This window comes from Colobus angolensis, unplaced genomic scaffold (assembly GCF_000951035.1).
Source record: "Colobus angolensis palliatus isolate OR3802 unplaced genomic scaffold, Cang.pa_1.0 Scaffold493, whole genome shotgun sequence".
NCBI lineage: Eukaryota > Metazoa > Chordata > Mammalia > Primates > Cercopithecidae > Colobus > Colobus angolensis.
Window position 1 is genome coordinate 2,231,259 of NW_012118410.1, and position 22,165 is coordinate 2,253,423.

General features: G+C 37.8%; 1 protein-coding gene across 1 annotated transcript in view; it reads left to right on the top strand.

Annotated features, from left to right (window-relative positions):
• EPM2A (epilepsy, progressive myoclonus type 2A, Lafora disease (laforin)) overlaps window positions 1-22,165 on the top strand; it is a 77,159-nt gene that overhangs the window by 1,852 nt on the left and 53,142 nt on the right. Inside the window, exon 3 of the mRNA XM_011959449.1 lies at window positions 3-138. Coding sequence (XP_011814839.1) covers window positions 3-138 — 136 coding nt within the window. The remainder of the gene's footprint in view (window positions 1-2; window positions 139-22,165) is intronic.

Consider the following 22,165-nt stretch of genomic DNA (forward strand, 5'->3'; position numbering starts at 1 on the left):
AGGAGCCGGGCCTGTGGCTCGGGGAGGTGGAGCTGGCGGCCGAGAAGGCGGCGCAGGACGGGGCGGAGCCGGACCGCGTGGACACGTTCTGGTACAAGTTCCTGAAGCGGGATCCGGGAGGAGAGCTCTCCTGGGAAGGTATTGCCAGCAGACGTCTGCCCCCGGCGTAGAGCAGGAGCTCCGGCCCGCACCCCCAGCCGGGGCCTAGGCCTCGGGCATGCCCGGCAGGCCCCGGCGGCGCGCGTCTCGGGCTCTTTGCCCGCGTCCCTGCGCACTCGCCGGACGCCCCGGGCTGACCCTGCTTTGCCAGCCACGCTGTCGCTGCCAGCCGCGGCTCCGGCTTCCTACTGGTTCCCTAGACCCGTACAGCGCTCCCGGCCGCCTTCCAGTCCCCTCGGTCGCCTGCCCCTCTAACCTGATTTCCGCACACCCAATCTTCAGCTTCTTTCCAACCGCAGCTGCTTCACGGGCCAGTGCCCTTCTTCTCCCTCCCGGGGCCCTCTTCGCCCTCCGAGTCCCCCTCGCCCTCCGAGTCCCCCCTTCGCGGGTCCCTTGGCTGCTGGGCCGCGCGCCGCTGATGGCTTCAACTGCCCAACTCCGCTTTAGTTGAGTTTTGTGTCCTCATTTTCCTGCTCTAATTCGCTAAAAAGAAAAACGATCCAACCAACGAAAGTAGCGTTTTCGCTAATCCTAGACTGCAACGTGCTGCTTAGATTTTTTTTTTTTCTTAGATATTGAGAATGAACTAATGGAAAGACATTGAATATTTCCCTTTTTGGATTTTTTTTTCTTTCTTAATCCCAGATATATGACAACTGAGACATGACCTGATTTCTTAAAATACTAAACCAATACATGTTGGTTGTAGAATAATAATGATGATAAAAAATAAATCTGCATAGTAAAAACTTACAGTGTTTCCTCCACACAATCTTAGGCACACTGCTTGTACACATTTATGTATGTGGTATATGCATATACTTTTTTTTTTTTACAAAAACTGTATAATACATAATTCTGAATTTTTGCTTTTCTTGCCTAACAGTATGTTACGGACATCTTTCACTGTCACTACGTGTAGATATATATTTTATATGTAGATGTATTTTAAATGGCAACAAATTATTCTGCATCTACGAACCTGCATTTAGGTTCTTTTCAGTTTTCCTCTGTTATAAACAGTAGTGACTTAATTGAAATTCCTTTTACAGGTATCTTTGAACATTCGAGAGTGTTTCTACAGAGTGGATTCAAAGAAGTGAAATTATTGGGTCAAAATGCAGTCATTTTTTTTTAACACTTCGTTAAGGACTGCTAAATTATGCCCTAAAAGGGTGATAACTAATGTCGGCTCCCGCCAACAATGTCTGAATTGAGACAGACCCTTTAAGGGAAATGTGCAAGGTTGAAGACTGGAGTGGGTGTAACTCAATAGTTGAAGTCAATGAAATGAATGTCTCTTTAGAAGTTTATATGAGAAGAATGGACCATTTAGCCTGTAATGATGTAGAGACAAAGAATCAGTAAATAAGTTTAGAGTGGAATATGTTTATATATTATCCTTGTTATCTTTTTGTTCCCCACTAGGCTTATGGTCTGGTAGCATTTATTGGTTTTTTATTTTACCATGACAGAATGGAAAGATACCCTCTTCAGTTTATCCTTTCTTTACAGGGTATTACTATTATTCATAGTATTGTAGAATTATTTTTTAAAATAAAATATCTGATAATTGTAATAAAACTGTAAATGGTGTGAAACAAAGATCTTCCCTTTCCCTAGTTCTTCTTTTCTTTAGCTTTTCTGATAGTCCTCCCTATGCTGCAGTTTGCTTATGTTGCTATTTCTTAAGGTATCACAAACTTTTGTTTTTAGTTTTTCTAATAGTTACCGTATAAGTTATATATAATTTTAAAAATTAAAATTAGGCAATAAATATTGACACCTACTGGATGCACATAAAATTAACCATCACACCTGTTATGAAATACGAGAAATTTAGCTCAAGTTCATTCTCTTTGCTGATTTTTTTTACTGTTATTTTCAGTTTTTTTTGATAAATATTTTTCTTCACCATCCAAGCAGGAATTATTTTCAGTTTTGTATTAAAAGTTGAGTGTTTACTTTCTAGGAAGTTACTCCTGTAAGAGAGGGTAAGAAAAATATTACACATTTCTTCCTCTCTCCTCAGCTTGGTTTATTATGACTTTTACATTATCAGGTTTTATGTAATTTATATTCTGTTTTCTGATTGTTACAGTGCCTTCTTGTTTAAGGTAAATAGACTGATTCTAAGCATTGTAAATTAACAGAGAGCTTTATGAGAAGCAGAGTAGCCAAGTGTTTAAAAGCAAGGATTCTGGAGCCAGATTGCCTGGTCTCACCTACCAGTGTGGGATTTGAGGCGCATCACCTCAGCTCACAATGAAAGGACCAAGCTGCCTAATAAATGAACTGTATTTTGTAGAATAGTATATATATTAAGAACTTAGAAGAGGACATATGGTAAATGTTAAATAAGGGCTAGGTATTATTTTTTACTATTATTAGGAAACCATGTAGTGCAATTAGACTTGTAAACAAGGAAATAAAATTTTGTGACATGAAAACTATACAACTGCAAGGAAAAATTCTCTTTTCCTTACTAAAAATCATGCTCAAATTTTACTTAAAATAGTACTACAATTTGTTTTACTTCATATTTGAACTGTAATGTTCTTCTACAACTTGTTTAAAAATTTGTTATTAATTTTTTTAACAGAAGTGTTACACCAGCTCTCACAATGTCCTAGCTTGATTGCACTACTTGATGAATGCATATTGCTTATTTCTTGAAAATAAAATTTTTTCCTCGAAGAATTAGGATTCCTGTTCTAATTTTCACTAATATATGGCTCTCTGATATAGTTATGTGTGTGTGTATATATATATAATGTTTCTGATATATATATATCAGTTTTATATAAAATATTGACTGTTGACTTTCTGTTATATAGAAAGTTCATTCTTATAATCTTATTATGCAGGAAGTTACTCCTATATGAGAGGATAAGAAAAATAGCTTACACATTCCTCTCCCTTCCTTACTTCGGTGTGCACGCGTGTGTGCGTGCGCCCCCACACACACACACACACACTCACAGGTTTTAGCTATAAACCTGAGACTAAAGAAAACAATTGAACTCCTATATTAGTTGCACTGTTTTAAATGGTATGTCTTCCTCTTTCTTAAAAACCTTAATCATTTCTTTGGATAATTTTCAAGAAATAGTAAAATCAGAGAGAAAATATCTGAGCCCTTAAATTCCTAAAAGGTCTTTATTTGGGTTTATTTGTGTTTCAGTCAAACGATCTTGATTGATCATTTGGTACAGTATTCTGGTCTTAAAATATTTTTCCCTTGAAGACTTTGCCTCAGTAATTTCTAGCATCTGTGGCTGATAATTCTAATGTCAAACTAAGCCCATTCCTGTTAGCAGTCTGTTTTATCACTTGGCACTTGATTGGCTCTTTAAATTCCAGAAATTGTTTCCTTCAACTCAGGGAAGTTTTCTATGATTTCTTTCTCTCTCTCTCTCTTTTTTTTTTTTTGTTGTTCATTAAACAAAATTCTTCTAAAAAATGGCATACGTGTGCAGAGCATGCAGTTTTGTTACGTAAGTATTATACGTGTGCCGTGGTGGTTTGCTGCACCTATTGACCCATCCTCTAAGTTCCCTCCCCTCAACCCCCACCCACCAACAGGCCCTGGTGTGTGATGTTCACCTCTCTTGTGTCCATATGTTCTCAATGTTCAACTCCCGCTTATGAGTGAGAACATGCGGCATTTGGTTTTCTGTTCCTGTGTTCTCATTAGTCGTTGGGCACTTAGGTTGGTTCCGTATCTTTGCAATTGTGAATTTTGCTGCTATAAACATACATGTACTCTGTAGTCAATTGTTTTTTTCTTGATGGTTCTTTTATTCTATTGATTTTTCTCCAATATCTGGTAGTCCTAGGATATCCATTCATTTTTATGAATGAAGGATACGCTGATCAGTAGGGGTAGCTGTGCTGGTTTTCTGTTGAAGTTGTCATGTTTACTGAAAACCTCCTCTAAATGGGAGAACACTCATGGAGTACTGTATAATTTGGCAGACTTTTTGAAGGATAAAGTTCCGCTAAGGGTGTGTGGCTGAGGAGCCATAGGCTTAAGATCGTTATTGTTGACAACGTAAAAAGAACTTTATCATGAGGCGGGAAATTTAGTATATTTTATTGTTGAATGGAGTTGCCTTTTTCTTTTCCTGTAGGTCTGTTGGGTGGGTCTGTAGACATCACAGGACTTGTTTCACCCGATCTCCAGCTCCTACACCCACACTAGGGTCCTTTCCAGGAAACACTTCCATTACTGTATTTAGAGCATGCTTATTTCATGTTGGTGATGGGAAGGGGTTGAAGGAGGCAGGTGGGAAACCGTTCTTTCAACTCCTCTCCAGGCTGACACGTGTTTATTTGTTAGGTTTCCTCTTTCATGTTGCTTTTGTAAAAGGCCTCCCTAACTACCTTATGATTCTTTCTTATAACATCTGTTCCTTTTTCTTATACAACTTATTACAGTCTAAAAATCATATTGACTATGCTGGATTGGACTTTTTGATTGCAAGTAATAGTAACTGAATGTGAACCAGCCTAAAAATAATTTAAAAAAAATAAATTCATTTAACCAAACTGAAAGAAGCATGGAGTACAACCTGTCTCTCCTCACTTGCTTTCTACCTCTCACTCTCTCATTCTCAGATTTGCTTTTCTCAGGGCTTGGCTTTAGTTTCTCAAGATAATTGACTCTGTCAAGCTAGGCTTTCTCACAAGAAGCTCAGGATTACATGCCTAAATTGGATGTCACATACAGTGTCACACTATATTCTCTTGGCTTTTTCCTTAAGGCAACAAGATGGCTGCTGCAGCTCTGTTCAGCTCATGTGCATTTAGTGGAATAAGGGAGAAGAAGGAAGAGTGGAAGAGTCATCCATGGGTATTGCCTATAATCTAGGAAGCAAAAACTTTACCAGAATACCTCCACACTCCCACTTTGTTTTATGTTTAGAATCGGCCAGAACTGCTGTGTTTGACTGCCTCTGCTGCAGAAGAGACTGAGTGTATTAGTCAGTTCTTGCATTGCTATAAAGAAGTACCTGAGATTGGGTAATTTATAATGAAAAGAGGTTTAATTGGCTCATGGTTTTGCGGGCTGTACAGGAAGCATGGCTAGGGAGGCCTCAGGAAACTAACAAGTATGGCAGAAGATGAAGGGGAAGCTGGGACCATCTGCATGGCTGGAGGAGGAAGAAGAGAGAAAGAGGGAAGTGCTACACACTTAAACAGCTAGATCCCATGAGAACCTGCTCACTACCATGAGAATAACAAGGGGGAATTCCACTGTCATGATTTAATCACCTTCCACCAGGCCCTTCCTCCTGTTGGAATTATAATTCAGACGTGAGATTTGGGCAGGGACACAAATCTAAACCATATCATTCCGCCTCTGGCCTCTCCCATATCTCATATCCTTCTCACATTGCAAAATACAATCTTTTCTTCTCAACAGTCCCCCAAAGTCTCACCTTATTTCAGCATTAACTCAGAAGTTCACAGTCCAAAGTCTCATCTGAGACAAGGCAAGTCCATTTTTGTTAGGAGCCTGTAAAATCAAAACCACTTAATTACTTCCAAGATACCATGGGGGTACAGACATTGGCAAAATACTCCCATTCCAAAAGGGAGACATTAGTGAAAACAAAGGGGTTACAGGCTGCATACAAGTCCAAAACCCAGCAGAGCAGCTGTAAAATCTTAAAGTTCCAAAATAATTTCCTTTGACTTCATGTCTCACACCCAGGTAACATTGATGTGAGGGGTGGACTTTTAAGGCCATGGGCATCTCTACCCCTGTGGCTCTGCAGGGTACAGCCCCCATGGCTGCTTTCATGGGCTGGTATTGAGTGCCTCTGGCTTTTCCAGGTCCACGGTACAAGCTGTTGGTGAATCTACTATTGTGGTGTCTAGAGGACAGTGGCTTTCTTTTCATAGCTTCAGTAGGCAGTGCCCAGTGGGAACTCTGGGGACTCCAACTCAACATTTCCCCTCTGTGCTGCCTTAGTAGACATTCTCCCTGAGGGCTGTGCCACTGCAGCAGACTTCTGCCTGGATATCTAGGTGTTTCCATATATCCTCTGAAATCTAGGTGGAGGCTCCAAAGCCTCAACTCTTGTCCTCTGTGCACCAGCTGGCTTAACATCACATGGAAGCCTCCAAGGATTATGGCTTGCATCCTCTGGAGCAGTGGAGTGAGACATATCTGGGACCATTTTAGCCAAGGCTAGAGGTGGAGAAGCTGGCATTCAGGGAGCAGTGTCCTGAGGTTGTACAGGGTAGTGGGGCCCTGGGCCTATGAAACTATTTTTTCCTCCTAGGCCTCCAGGCTTGTGGTGAGAGGGGCTGCTATGGAGGTCTCTGAAATGCCTTCCAGGCCTTTTCTACATTGTCTTAGCTATTAATATACAGCTCCTCTTTACTTTTGCAAATTTCTACAGCCGGCTTGAATTCCTCCCCGAAAATGGGTTTTTCTTTTCTGCCTCATGGCAAGGCTGCAAATTTTCCAAGCTTTTGTGCTCTGCTTCCCTTTTAAGTGTACGTTCCAGTTTCAGATGATCTCTTTGCTCATAAATATGAGTGTATGCTGTTAGAAGCAGCCAGACCACATCTTGAGTGCTTTGCTGCTTAGAAATTTCTTCCACCAGATACTCTAAATCATCTTTCTCAAGTTCAGATTTCCACAGATCTCTAGAGCAGCGGCACAATGCTGCCAGTCTCTCTGCTAAAGTGTACAACATGAGTGGCTACTCTAGTTCCCAGTAAGTTCTTCATCTCCGTCTGAGACCACCTCTGCCTGGACTTCACTGTCCCTATCAGTATCAGCATTTTGGTCACAAGCATTCAACAAGTCTCCAGGAAGTTCCAAACTTTCCTTCATCTTCCTGTCTTCCTCTGAGTCCTCCAGACTATCCCCACCTCTGCCCAACACCCACTTCCAAAGCTGCTTCCACATTTTTGGGTATCTTTATAGCAATGCACCTCTTCCCAGAACCAATTTTCTGTATTAGTTCTTGCATTACTATAAAGAATGACCTAAGACTGAGTGATTTATAAAGAAAAGAAGTTTAATTGGCTCATGGTTTTCCAGGCTGTACAGGAAGCATGGCTTGGGAGGCCCCCGGGAAACTTACAAACATCGCAGAAGGCAAAGGGGAAGGAGGCATGTCCTACATGGCTGGAGCAGGAGGAAGAGAGAGAAGGGGAAGTGCTACATGCTTTTAAGCAACCAGATCTCATGAGAACGCACTTTCACAAGAACAGCAAGGAGGAAGTCCGCCCCCGTGATTCAATCATCTCTCACCAGACCCCTCCTTCAACATTGGGGATTACTATTCAGACATGAGATTTGGGTGGGGACAAAAATCCAAACCGTATCTCTGGGAAAGTGCTTTATTTAGGTCAGCATATTCCTTTCCTGAAGAAAACTAGGGTACAGATTACCAAGAAGAATGAGGAGAGTAGATTTTAGGTAGGCAGCTAACAATGCATGCTACAGTTAAAACAAAAGATACCATGTACAACATTTATTTGTGTATTTTTTGGTTTCTATCTTCTACCAGATTGTGAGCTCTATGAGTGTAGGGACTATGTGTATTTTATTCATTCTTTTATATCTTGCAATTGTAGTTAATACATAGTAGCTGCGCAGTAAATATTGGTTGGATGAATAGAGCACAGAACAGAAAGAGATGGAGGGTTTTGTTTTTTTTTAAACCATGGGCTAATTACTTCTTAGGTGCTTTCAATTAAATTACCCTTTGTCCTTATAACAACACTGCAAGGCAGATACTCATTTCTCTGTTATGTAAATAAGAAGATTGAGGCTTTCCTCTAGGTCTAATCTGTTGTAATCCCATCCAGTGAAATTTTATTTTCAGATACTGTATTTCTCGTCTCTAGAAGTTCCATTCAGTATTCTTGTGCATCCTTTTCTTTTGTTCTCATTCAGCTTATGTTTCTCTTTAAATTCGTGACGAAGTTGAAGATATAGTCAGTCTTTATTTTCTCGTTTCCTTATCTATGTCATATTTGAGTGTGGTTTCTATTGACTAATTTTTCTAACAGTTATTGATCGTATTTGACTACTTCTTTCCATGCCTTTTTTGAGTAACCATAGCTGAACTTTATTTATGGATTATTTTAAGGTATGATAAATTATATTACATATATTTTTAAGAATAAACTGTTTAGAATAATTTTAGATTTACAGAAAAGTTGCAAAGACAGTATAGAGAGTTCTCATATACTCCTTACCAGTTTCCTCTATTGTTAATATTTTATATTAGTATGACACTTGTGAGAATTAAGGACCAATGTTGATACATGATTTTTAACTAGGATCCAAATTTCATTCATATTTCATTATTTTTTACTTAACATACTTTTTCTCTTCCAAGACCTTAACTATATGACCATATTACATTTATTATTTATGACTGTGATAGTTTCTCAGACTTTATGTATTTCTGCAATGACCTTGACAGTTTTGAATAGTGTTCATCAGGTATTTTGCAGAAAGTTTCTCAATTGGGATTTTTCTGGTGTTTTTTCTTGTCATTAGACTTGGATTATGGGTTTTTGGGAAGACCATCGAAGTAAAGTGCCTTCCTTATTACATCATATCAAGGATCTATACTATTAACATGACTTAGTACCGTTTGTGATGACCTTGATCATGTAGTCGAAGTTGTATTTGTTAGTTTTCTCTGCTGTAAAAGTTGTGTTTTCCCCATATTTCCATACTGTAGTCTTTCAGAAGAAGTCACTGTGCAGTGCTCACATTTAAAAAGTGAGAAGTTATGTTCTACCAGCTTGAGGGCAGAATATCTACATTAATTATCTGGAATGTATTTGTATGGAGGATTTGTCTCTTCTCCCTCATTTATTTACCTATTCAATTATTTTTATATATATAAATTCACAGATATTACTTTATACTTTGGTTTAAATATCTTACTACTTTATTTTCTCGTTCAGTTTATTTCAGGTATGGCCATTGAGAACTCTTTTGGTGGCTTCTTTTCTGTGTCTCTTTGACATCCCCCTGTCTTTGTGTGTGTGATTTTTGGTTTCTTTGTTTTTGAGTACTTCCTTATTTTCTGGCACTACAAGGTGCTCTGAGATCATCTTTTATATTTCCTTCCTCCACGCTAAAATTGGACATTTATCCAGGGAGCTCTGTTTGATTTTATTGTAGAATGGTATTAGAAATCAAGATCGGGCAGTGAGTGTGCCTCTTCCTTCTGGGATATTATTGTTTGTAGGCCTTCTTAGCTGGCAAAACAAAGAAATATGTGTTTATATTAATTATATATATGGGAAATAGACAGACTGGATTAAGAAAATGTGGCACATATACACCATGGAATACTATGCAGCCATAAAAAAGGATGAGTTTGCATCCTTTGTAGGGACATGGATGCAGCTGGAAACCATCATTCTTAGCAAACTGTCACAAGAACAGAAAACCAAACACCGCGTGCTCTCACTCATAGGTAGGAACTGAACAATGAGATCACTTGGACTCGGGAAGGGGAACATCACACACCGGGGCCTATAATGAGGAGGGGGGAGGGGGGAGGGATTGCATTGGGAGTTATACCTGATATAAATGACGAATTGATGGCTGCTGACGAGTTGATGGGTGCAGCACACCAACATGGCACAAGTATACATATGTAACAAACCTGCACGTTATGCACATGTACCCTAGAACTTGAAGTATAAAAAAAAAAAAAAAGTTCTGTGGATTTTGATAAATACACAGTGTCATGTATTCATTATGATAGTCTCATTTAGACTAGTTTCACTTCCATAGAAACTCCTCTGTCTTTTGTCTATTCAACCCTCCTTACTGCTCAAACCCTTGGCAACCACTGATCTGTTTACCATCTCCATAGTTTTGCCTTTCCACAATGTCAAGTAATGAGAATCATACAGTATGTAGCCTTTTCAGACTGGCTTCTGTCATTTAACAATATATTTAATATCTATCTATGTTTTTTTCCTGTAGCTGTAATTTCTTTTTATTGCTGAATGATATTCCATTATATGGATGTTCCACATTTTGTTTATTTGCCTATTGAAAGACATCTTGATTGTGTCCAGGTTTGGGTGATTATGAATAAACATTGGTGTGCAGATTTTTGTATAGGTATGATTTTTATATCAGTGGGTAGATATCTAGGAATGAGTTTGCTGGATCATACGATAAGACTCTTCAGCATTGTAAGAAACTGCCAAACCATCTTTTACAGTGGCCTAGTATTTTTCATTTCCACTGGCGTAGAATGAGAGTTCCTGTTCCACATTTTCATCAGCATTGGTGTTGTTAGTGTTTTGGATTTTAACAACTCTAATAGGTGCATAGTGGTATCTCATTGTTTAAATGTGCAATTCTGTAATAAATGATATTGAGCATTGTTTTATATACTTATTTGCCATCTGTATATATTCTTTGGGTGTCTGTTCATATCTTATTTTAATTTTTAAATTTTTTTAAATCATGATTTTTAAGAATTTTGTGTATATGTTGGATACAAGTCTTTGAGAGATGAGTGGTTTGCAAATATTTTCTCTCAGTGTGTGACTTATTTTTTATTATTGTAGCAGTGTCTGTTGCAAAACAAAACTATTAATAAAATCCAACAATTTTTTTTCTTTCATGATTATGCTTTTGGTATTGAATTAAAAAACTCTTCTCCAAATCAAAGTTCATCTAGTTTTTCTCCTATGTTATTTTTGGAAGTTTTTACATATGTATATATTTATAAGCCATTTTCTGTAATTTTTTATGTTTTATATAAGGTCTGTAGCTAGGTTCTTTTTGCTCCCCATATGGACATCCACTTGTTCCAGGACAATTTGTTGAAAATACTGTCCATTGTTTTTTAAATTGTCTTTGTTAGAAACCACCTGACTTTATTTGCATATGTCTATTTCTGTGCTCTCCATTCAGTTCTATATGTCTGCTTTTTTTGAAGCCAGTATCACACTCTGTTCATTACTGTAGCTTTATACTAATTTTGAAATAGTGTAATGTGAATCTTCTAAGTTTGTTCTTGTTCTTCAAAATTGTGTTGGCTCTTGTTGGTCATTTGCTTTTCCAAATACTTTTTAGAATCAGTTGTTGACTTGTACAAAATAGCTTGCTGTGATTTTGTGTTGAAGCTATAGATCGAGTTCAGAAGAACTGACATCTTAACAATATTGAGTTTTCCAACTTATGAACATAGAATATGTCTCCAGTTTTGTTAGATTTATACATAAGGGTTTTTGGTGTGCTGTTTTAAATAGTATATTTAGTTTTTCTTAAACAATTAAATTTCAGTTCTTTGCTGATATCTAGGAAATAAATTAACTTTTGTATCTACTGATTTTTGTTTGCATGCTCGCTGTTGTAATTTACATTGTTTCATAGAGTTTGGATTAGTTTCTGACAGTTAAGTTACTTGTGGATTAACTTGTTCTATGTGAGGTTCCTCTTGAAGGTCTACAAGGGCAGGTCTCTAGGAGGGTTAGTGCAGCCCCGTTATTAAGCAATGAACTCTGGGTTCTTTACTGAATGCCTCATGTACTCAGTGCCCCAAGATTTCCTCACTCTGTCTGGTGGAGACTAAAATTTTTCCCAGTTCTGTGTAAGCTCTGCAAGTTGTCTGGCTTACAATTTTCAGAAATTTTTCTTTTCTTGCCATTTGTTCTTTGTATGACTCTGCCAAAGTTTACCTTTTGCATCCACAATTAACATGCAGCCAAAGAATCTAGGAAACTTTCATGCAGTTTTATGGACCTCTTTGTCTGTATAGCTTTCTCATCTCTGGTATTTAACTCTCACTTTGTTCTCCCCAAATGTGAAAGAAGGCTCCCCATCCCTATGTCATGGTTTGGAAATGCCTTGAAGTCAGAAATCCATGGATTTGTATCATTCATCTTGTTAGTTTTCTTCTCTTAGGGATTATAGTCCTGTACTGCCTTTTATTCAACATTCAAAAACAATTATTTCATGAAGTTTGCCATTTTTCTAGTTGTTCTTTTTGTAGGCAGGAACAGAAATCTCTACTGATTTTTAAAAATTTTGCAGGCAGATATTTGTCCAACATATTCCTAAATTTTTTGCAAAATAAGTCTTGATTTTGTTATTTAATGTATTTCTAATTTTTTGTATATTTGTGTATTTTTGTGTTCTGTATGTATGTATATGTATATAGTCTAAACTATATCTTTCTTGTGAAATTAGATTATTTATTTTGGCACTCTCTTCCTTCATGATGAAAATCCTTAACTCTAATTATAATGTGCCATTAGATTGGCATGTCCCCACTCAATGATACTCTGGATCAGATTTTATATTCTTAGATTTTAATGGCCATAAATTCAGCCTTCAAATTGTCACTAGTTTTTTGCTCCACTCTTTCATTTGTCCTGCACAAACTGTAATTTCCCTTCATTTCATATCACCTTTTGTGGTACAATGTTTATGTTAGAGCATATTTGACATAAAAAATTTTGAATCCTTAAATCTATTATAATTTAAGAAGATTAAACAGGTTTAACAGAAATGTATTGTTCCACACATCTGGGGCCTAAAGGCCCAAAATGTAGGTGCTATCAGAGTTGGTTTCTTATGAAAGCTGTGAGGGAATTATCTGTTCCAGGCTTCTTTCTTTGGTTTATAGATGGCTATCTTCTCCCTGCATCTTAACACCATCTTCTCTCTTCGTGTCTCTGTGCCCAAATTTCTTCTTAAAAAGGCACTAATCATATTGGATAGGGGCCACTCCTAATGACCTAATTTTAAATTTATTACCACTGTAAACACCCTATCTTCAAATAAGATCACATTATGGGGATCTAGGAGTTCAGACTTTTATATGAATTTTGGGGGACACAACTCAACCCATAAGAGAATAAATCTTTTCTAATATTTCATTCACCAAATTATTCTTAATATTTCAGGTGTTATGATTTAGTATTCCCTTCCATACCACATCACCTCTACTAGGCAGGGCATGGAAATTTGGCAAGTAAATTTTAATATCCCATATATAAACTCTGAGTTCTAGAACTTAATAGGGAGAAGTTCTTTGTGTTTGTGTAGGATGTGCGGTATCTTTGTGTTATCAGTGAGAAGAGAATTGAGAGAAAATGCCAACAAAACTGGGAGGTGAGTAGAGACTCTGTTTATTCCAACTGGTCCTTTTCCTTGACATTTCTCTTAATTCCCCTATCCTTCTTTTTCAAAAGAATATTCATTTAATGTGTTGTTTCAGCCAAAATGATTCAGAGTTTTTGAGAATATTATCAAGAAATACGTTCAAATCCAAATGAAAAGTCTTTTCCCTTACTCTTGGATCAAACCCCAGTTTTCTACAAATCCAAAATAAAATTGTGCCAGACTAAAATAATCCAGGTATAAAAATTGCTACTGTTTCTCATTCTGTGTCCCCCTGTAACTGGTCTTCCATCATTTGCCAGGGTTAATGAGAGCTGAAATGATATTACTTGCTACTTTTAGATGATTTGTTCATGTTCTGTAGAAGCAGAATGGAGGTTCTAATATTAGGGCAAATGAAAGAAAGTACTGTTACATGCTCACAGGTGAGAAGAGACAAAAGTTATGAACTTTCCCCCCCAAAAAGGTAGTAAAGCAATTACAATGTTATGAAGTGTTCTTTGGTGACCTACCAGAAACAAAATAATAGTTTGGATAAAGTATAAGCTTAAACCAGTATACCATATTTTATGATGTCTAGAGAAATAATAGGCATCTGATGGGGATTTTTTATTTGTGTAAAAATAATGCTTATGTGTTTGAGATGTGAGAGTGAATGTGTCTGAGATGTGACAATGAGTTGTGAATGAATGAGAGTGAATGCTCATGTGTTTGAGTTGTGAGAATGAATTGTGCTTGCAGAAAGCCAGTAAACAGATAGTTCAATGAGATAAGAGTTGTCTTAGGAGATTGTATCTTTTTCTGAAAGAGCTAGAATAAGGTTGACAGGTCAAGATTGACTGTCTGGACCTCCACCAGGTGTGAGAAGTTTTAGTATCATTGTTGGTCCTAGGACTTCTGTTCCAGTAAGCTCATTAAAATGTTTTATTTTTCCAACCCCATCACCAGTTTGAGTTTCATTATCTGGAATATCTTCTAAGTTTTTTGCTCTGATGCTGGCATCCTGGGCAAAGTCCAGATAGCTCAGGCCTGTAGTGCAGCCAGTACGTACAGGAGTGAGAAGCCCAACAGTTTCAATTCCGTGATCTTTATGTTTTTAAATGGGAAATTGTAATGCCACATGAATGTAGCATTTTATCCTGAATTTTAGCTAACTAAAACTTGAGAGAATTAAGGGAATGATTTTTACTCTTTTTTATTTGACAAGGTCTGGCTCTGTCACCCAGACTCGAGTACAGTGGCATGATCTTGGCTCACTGCAGCCTTTGCCTCCCAGGCTCAAGCCATCCTCCCACGTCAGCCTCCCGAGTAGCTGAAACCACAGGCATTATTTCACCATGGCCAGCTAATTTTTGTATCTTTTAGTAGAAATGGGGTTTCTCCATGTTGCCCAGGCTGGTCTCGAACTCCTGAAACACAAGTGATCCACCTGTCTAGGCAACCCAAAGTAATGAGATTACAGGTGTGAGCCACTGTGTCTGGTCAGGTTGTTATAAAATTATTGTCTTTTAAATCTTAGTCATAAAAGGCTCAATACTGTTTCTGTGAGCAAAGAGAAATTTTATCATGGTTTGATCTATTACCAACATCTCTCAACATTATATTTGTAGATTTTATGAACTGTGTATGTTTAGAAGAAGTTAGCATAACATTTACATTCATGCCTTTTGCCATAAAATACCAAAATATTACCATCTCTATTGTTTGATGAATATGACAATCAGTATTTGGCACAATTCCATAACTGGAATAATCTGGAACCCCACACATGGAAAACAATATTTGGGGGTCACACTGTTAGTTCCATCATCTTCAATTTAGAGCTATCCTGAATTTCATCCATGGACTTCTGAGGTAAAAATAATTCTGAGTGTTGTACAAAAAGACATTAGTTTAAAGTATTACTTTAACATTTACTAGTTCAGAATAAGTATGAGGAAGAATTTACTTAATGTATGTGGGTATTGCTTGTAAATGGAAGTAAAACTATTTTATACAAAAATATTGACAATATTTTGTCATTGGTTTGTGTTTCTTAGTTTTGGCAATGTCTCATGTTTTCTCTACAATGAAGAAGTATCCCATAAAAGAAATACTTATTTAAAAATAAGTTCTTTACTCCAGAGCTATGTATGCTTTTTTTGCACAGACTTCAGTCTTTCTGAAATTTTAGCTTGAAAATGTTGTCTTTTGATTGTGGTTGAAGAAGTTTTGTTATCTCTCAGAGGGGTGTACTTAGAATCCATTAGGGAATCAATCTAATTAGAGATGAGAAATGTTGAGAGATACGATCCAAATGAAACATAAAAAAACACTAAAAGCTCTTCTAGGTATTCTGGTAATTCAAAAATGTGTTAACTCTATTAAACCTCAAGTTTTAGTATTGTTTAAATTGTTATTTTGGTATTAACACTGAGAAGAGATCTCTATTAATTTTGCCCCTTCAATTAGGAAAACTAAAACCCTAACAAATCAGAATCAGTATTTTATTCACTTATTCTACTCATTTAAGAACTTGGAAGCTGTTATACACCTGGAATTCTGATAGGTACTGGGATAACAAGATGAAAAATTTACAGCCCTTGAGGTTAAGAGATATTTTTAGTTGAGGGGAAAAAATGCTTATTGTCAAGTAAGGACCAAAGCAGAAGTCTGAAACCTGTATGCAGTGTTGTGGAAGAAGTTCATCTGGGTGGGAATTCAGGAGGGAGAAAGGGATTGGGAAAGCTTTATAGTAGGGATAGTATTTTAAACTTGGTATTTAATGAAAAATAGGATATTCTCTCATTTATTTTTGTATTGCAATTATGGGAATAAATACAACAAAACTGTTTTAAAAAATCTGATCTGAATCCAAGAAGAAATGGGTGCCCAGGCTTTATCCTCCATGTGAGGGAGACAGGAGAAAGGCTGATTTTATTAAAATGACAAGGAAAGAGCCAAAGTTGGAGGGTTTCAAAGATGTTTAAGCTTTTTGTGGTGGGGTTCCCTGGGTGTGTGGTGGTGTGGGGTGAGCTGCATGAACGCATTTTGGGGTGAAGGAATCCTGAGTGAGAAGACTGCCACAGCTGTGAGGAGGGTGGGAATGGTGGCTGCAGGAGGCTGTGGGGCGGCCACTCTGGGGCAGGGGTAGGGGCTTCTTTCTTGAGGCCTGGAGGACGCGAGCAGGGATCGCATCTCTTGCTGCATGGGTTACCTCCAGCGGTCTCTACTGATATTTTTTCTTTTCTGTCAAACATAAAACATCAGACAACTTTCTAGTGAATTTTCTAGGCACACCAGTGATGCCCTGTCCTGGAATGCATTAGGATCACCTTGGGAGCTTTTTAAATCACAGACCTGCAGAATCCTCATGGGTGGATCCTGGGAATTCATATTTTTTATAACAGTTTGCTGAGATGTAATTCACATACCATAGAATTCATCCGTTTAAAGTGTACAGTTCAGTGGTTTTTAGGACACTCAGCCTTCTGTCCCTATGGATTCTGCATCTGTGGATTCAACCAATCTTGGATTGAAAATATTCAGGAAAAAATTCTACAAAATTCTAAAAAGGAAAACTTGAATTTGCCGTCTGCCAAGTATTATGTTGATTCTACACAAGTGGAGTGATGTGCCGGCATTGTATTAGGTATTTAATAGTATAAGTAACCTAGAGATGATTTAAAGCAGCAGTCCGTAACCTTTCTGGCACCAGGGACCAGTTTTGTGGAAGATAGTTTTTCCATGGACTAGGGAGGTGGGGATGTTTGTGGGATGATTCGAGCACATTATATTTATTGTGCGCTTTATTTCTATTATTATTCCATTGTAATATGTAGTGAAATAATTTTACAACTCACCATAATGTAGAATCAGTGGATGCCCTGAGCTTGTTTTCCTGCAATTAGATGGTCCCATCTATGGATTAGAGAAGACAGTGACAGATCAGCAGGCATTAGCTTCTCATAAGGAGCCCGCAACCTAGATGTCTCCCAAGTGCAGTTCACAATAGGGTTTGCGCTCCTATGAGAATATACTGTGCCGCTGGTCTGACAGGACACAGAGTTCAGTCCATAATGTGAGTGATGGGGAGCAGCTGTAAATACAGATGAAGCTTTGCTCACTCACTTGCCCGCTTACCTCCTGCTGTGCAACCTGGTTTCTAAGGGAGGAAGTTGGCCATAGGTTGGGACCCCTGATTTAAAGTACAACATATCCTCAAATAACATCTTTCATTGAATGTTTTTTCATTACAATGTTAATGAGAAAAAGATCATTTCCTGCCAGGGCCCCTGTCTGCGGAGTCTGCACATTCTACCTGTGTCTGTGTGGGTTCTCTCCATGTCCTTTGTTTTCCTCCCACATCTTAAAGCTGTCCCTGTGTGGTTCTTTGGCATGTCTGTATGATCCCAGTCAGAGTGAGTGTAGGTGTGTATGAGTGCCTTGCCATAGGAGGGTGTCCTGTCTAGGGTGGGTGCCTGTCTAGCACCTGCAGGGATGAAATCTGGCCACTCTTGATCCTGAACTGGAATAATTGGGTTGGTAAATGAATGAAGAAATGAATGCAAATTATTGTCAAGCAAAAATCTGTAAAGTATACGGTAATCATACAAATGCTTGACAGCAAATAATATGCTACCAAAGTGCTCAGTGAGCCTCCCTGTTTGTGATCGTTTTGGAACTGAGTGGTGGCAGGAGGTGCTGATTTTTCGCTTTGCAAACATTTGTTCCTCGATGTAACCCATCACCACCCCTGTTAACAGCAGTCACTCGCTGACTCACCACTAATTGGTTAAATAATTTTCTTACTTGTTGATATGGTTTGGCTGTGTCCCCACCCAAATCTCATCTTGAATTCCCACATGTTATGGGAGGGACCCAGTGAGAGGTAATTGAATCATGAGGGCAGGTCTTTCTCATGCTGTTCTCATGATAGTGAGTAAGTCTCATGAGATCTGATGACTTTAGAAGGTAGAGTTTCCCTGCACAAGCTCTCTTTCTCTTTGCCTGCTCTTATCCATGTAAGCTGTGACTTGCCCCTACTTGCCTTCTGCCATGATTGTGAGGCTTCCCCAGCCACATGGAACTGTAAGGCCAATTAAACCTCTTTCTTTTGTAAATTGCTCGTCCCAGGTATGTCTGTCAGCATTGTGACAGTGGACTAATGCACTTGTCTTTATTCATCTTTCTTAAATATGTGTATAGTTCACATTTATTTCAGTGTTTAATATGAGAAGTGTTTGGGGTATTTATTGAGAAGTTTGGTGATGTTTTTATGACCAGAAATATGCCATAGAAATTTCACTCTTATTTAAATATCACTTTGCTATAGTAAAATTGGTTTATTATGCATCATTACACTTAAAGTCACAGTTTCCGAGAACCTATCTACCATGTTAACTGAGGGCTTACTGCATACAGGAGGTTATGTGTAGTTGATATGCAAATACTATGCCATTTTATATCTGGGACTTAAGCATCTGCAGATTTTGGTATCTGCCGGCAGTCCTGGGACCAATCACTCACGGGAACTGAGAGACAACTCTACATTCACAAAATGTTATGTAACTATCAACACTTATTCTTATGACATTTTTGCTGTTCCAAAAAGAAACTCCATACTCATTACCAATTTTTATTCCTCCCTCCCCTATCCTCAGGCTAATGTACTTTCTGTCTCTAGAGCTTTGCCTGTTCTTGATATTTCATAGAAATGGAGTCATATAATATGTGGCCCTTTGTAGCTGGCTCCTTTTACTGATGTTAATGTTTTGGAGGTTTGTACGTGTTGTAGCATGTCTCAGTTCTTCATTAACCCTTATTACTGAGTAATATTCCATTGTATGGGTGTGTCGCATTTTCTTTATTCACTCACCAGTTGATGGAGGTAAAAGCCATTTTCACTTTTAAAATAGTGGTGCTGTGAACATTTGCATATAAGTTTTTGTGTGACCATATGTTTTTACTTGTATTGAGTATGTACCCAGAAGTGGAACTGCTAGATCATATGGCAACTCTATGTTTAACTTTTTGAGGAAGTTCCTAACTGTTTTCCAAGGTGACTGCACTATTTTCTGCTCACCAGCAGTGTATGAGAGTTTTAGTTTTTCCACATTCTTGTTATTGTATGTATTTTTAATTTTAGCCATTGTAGAAGGTGTGAAATGGGGTCTTATTGTGGTTTTGATTTCTCTAATGACTAATGATGTTGAGTATCTTTTCAGGTACTTATTGGCCGTATGTCAATATGGAAGATACACACGTATGTATCTTCTTCTTCTTTTTTCTTTCTTTTTTTGTGTGTGTGTGTTATTTTCTTTTTCTTTTTCATTTTTTTATTATACTTTTAAGTTATAGGGTACATGTGCACAACATGCAGGTTTGTTACATGTGCCATGTTGTTGTGCTGCACCCATCAACTCGTCATCTACATTAGGTATATCTCCCAGTGCCATTCCTTCCCGCTCCCCCCACCCCATGACAGGCCCCAGTGTGTGATGCTCCCCTTCTGGTGTCCAAGTGTTCTCATTGTTTAACTCCCACCCATGAGTGAGAACATGCGATGTTTTTTTTTTTGTTCCTGCGATAGTTTGCTGAGAATGATGGTTTCCAGCTTCATCCATGTCCCTACAAAGGACATGAACTCATCCTTTTTATGACTGCATAGTATTCCATGGTGTATAACACATACGTATCTTCTATACACACAGATGTGTATGTATCTTCTTTGGAGAAATGTCTATTCAAATCCTCTGCCCATTTTCAGTGGGCTTATTTGTCTTTTCATTGCTGTGTTGAAATAGTCCAGGTTTTTAAAATATCTCCTCAGATGGTGTTGTTCCAGGTAATCCTTAGATGGGCAATAGGAAACTGCAAAATAGACAGTCAATGTACCTAACTTGGACAAGACACTGAAGCTTTTAGTGTGAAATGCATGCATTGGTTTTGTATAGTGCTTTACTTCATTGTAACAGGTAAAGAAATCTCAGACTCAGGAAAAGATGTACTAACACATCTTCTACAAGAAGGGGGCTTTAAAAAATTTGTGGAAAATGGAATTAAAAGATAAAAATAAAAACATAAACTTTATTTCTCAATGTAACTTCCATCATAGTCAAGACACTTTTTAAGTGATGATACCAGCTATTAGTCTATCCCTTAAGAACTGAGGGTTTTAGAAATTAAACCATATCAATGCAATCTTTTTTGTTTTTATGTTACTAACTGAAGAAAAATTGGTGCCCTTTATAGATTTGTTAAGATTAGGAAACAAAAAGAAGTCAGAAAGAGCCAAGCCAAATCAGGACAGTAAAGTGGATGCGTAATGATTCCACATAGAAACTTTCACAAAATTGCCCTTGTTAGATGGGATGAATGAGTAGGAACATAGTCATGGTGGAGAAAAACTCTCTGGTGAGGCTTTTCCAGGCATTTTTCTGCTAAAGCTTTGGCTAGCGTTCTCAAAACACTCATAATAAGCAGATGCTATCTTTTTTTTTTTTTTTTTACTTTCCAGAAAATCAATAGGAAAAATGCCTTGAGAATCTCCAAAACTGCTGTCATGATATCTTCTCTTGACCATCAATTTGTGGTTTGATTGGGCCACTTTCACTTCTCAGTAGCCATTGCTTTGCTTGTACTTTGTCTTCAGGATCATACTGGTAAAGTCATGTTTCATCTCCTGTTATAATTCTTAAAAGCAGGGCTTCAGAAGCTTGATCTCATTTCTTTAAAATTTTCTTTTTTTTTATTGTTATTGTACTGTAAGTTCTAGGGTACCTGTGCATAATGTGCAGGTGTGTTACATATGTATACTTGTGCCATGTTGGTGTGCTGCACCCATCAACAGGTCAGCACCCATCACCTCGTCATTTACATCAGGTATAACTCCCAATGCAATCCCTCCCCCTGCCCCCCTCCCCATGATAGGCCCCAGTGTGTGATGTTCCCCTTCCCGAGTCCAAGTGATCTCATTGTTCAGTTCCCACCTATGAGTGAGAACATCAACTCGTCAGCACCCATCAATTCATCATTTATATCAGGTATAACTCCCCAATGCAATCCCTCCCCCTGCCCCCCTCCACACGATAGGCCCCAGTGTGTGATGTTCCCCTTCCCGAGTCCAAGTGATCTCATTGTTCAGTTCCCACCTATGAGTGAGAATATGCGGTGTTTGGTTTTCTGTTCTTGTGATAGTTTGCTGAGAATGATGGTTACCAGCCGCATCCATATACCTACAAAGGACACAAACTCATCCTTTTTTATGGCTGCATAGTATTCCATGGTGTATATGTGCCATATATATTTTTTTTTTTTAACTTAGGCAAATTTATTTTTACCTTGGAAGTTAAAGTCACATAGGTTCTTGAATTAACAATAAAATAACATTATTTAGAATTTAATCACACACACAGTCTACTTATTTTGCCTGTTATGTTTCTCAATGTGCAGGACATTTAAATTGAAGTACTTCATATTTTAGGAGGAATTAAGTAATGGAGCCAAAGAGGGTTACCTAGTTTTCTCAATTCTGGTATGATACTTGAAACTCTAAGATAATTTGAAAAATAGCATGGGGAAGACAATATAAATATTTAGCAAGACTATTACTATAGAGCTGTTTAGAATTGGTAAGTAGACCTGGATATTGTTGATGAATTTAAATCAGAACTAAATAATATATAAATGGTTCTATAGCATATAAGAGTAACCAAAGTTTATATTGGGAATAAACATTATCCTTAATACACACACTTCAAAATCAACACAGATTTTTAGAGATTTACATTTTTCTTTTTAAAAAGATAAATAATTATCTCAAAAGATGGGTCATTCTCTTTAATGTGAGATACACTCCTCTACGAAAGAAGATGCATG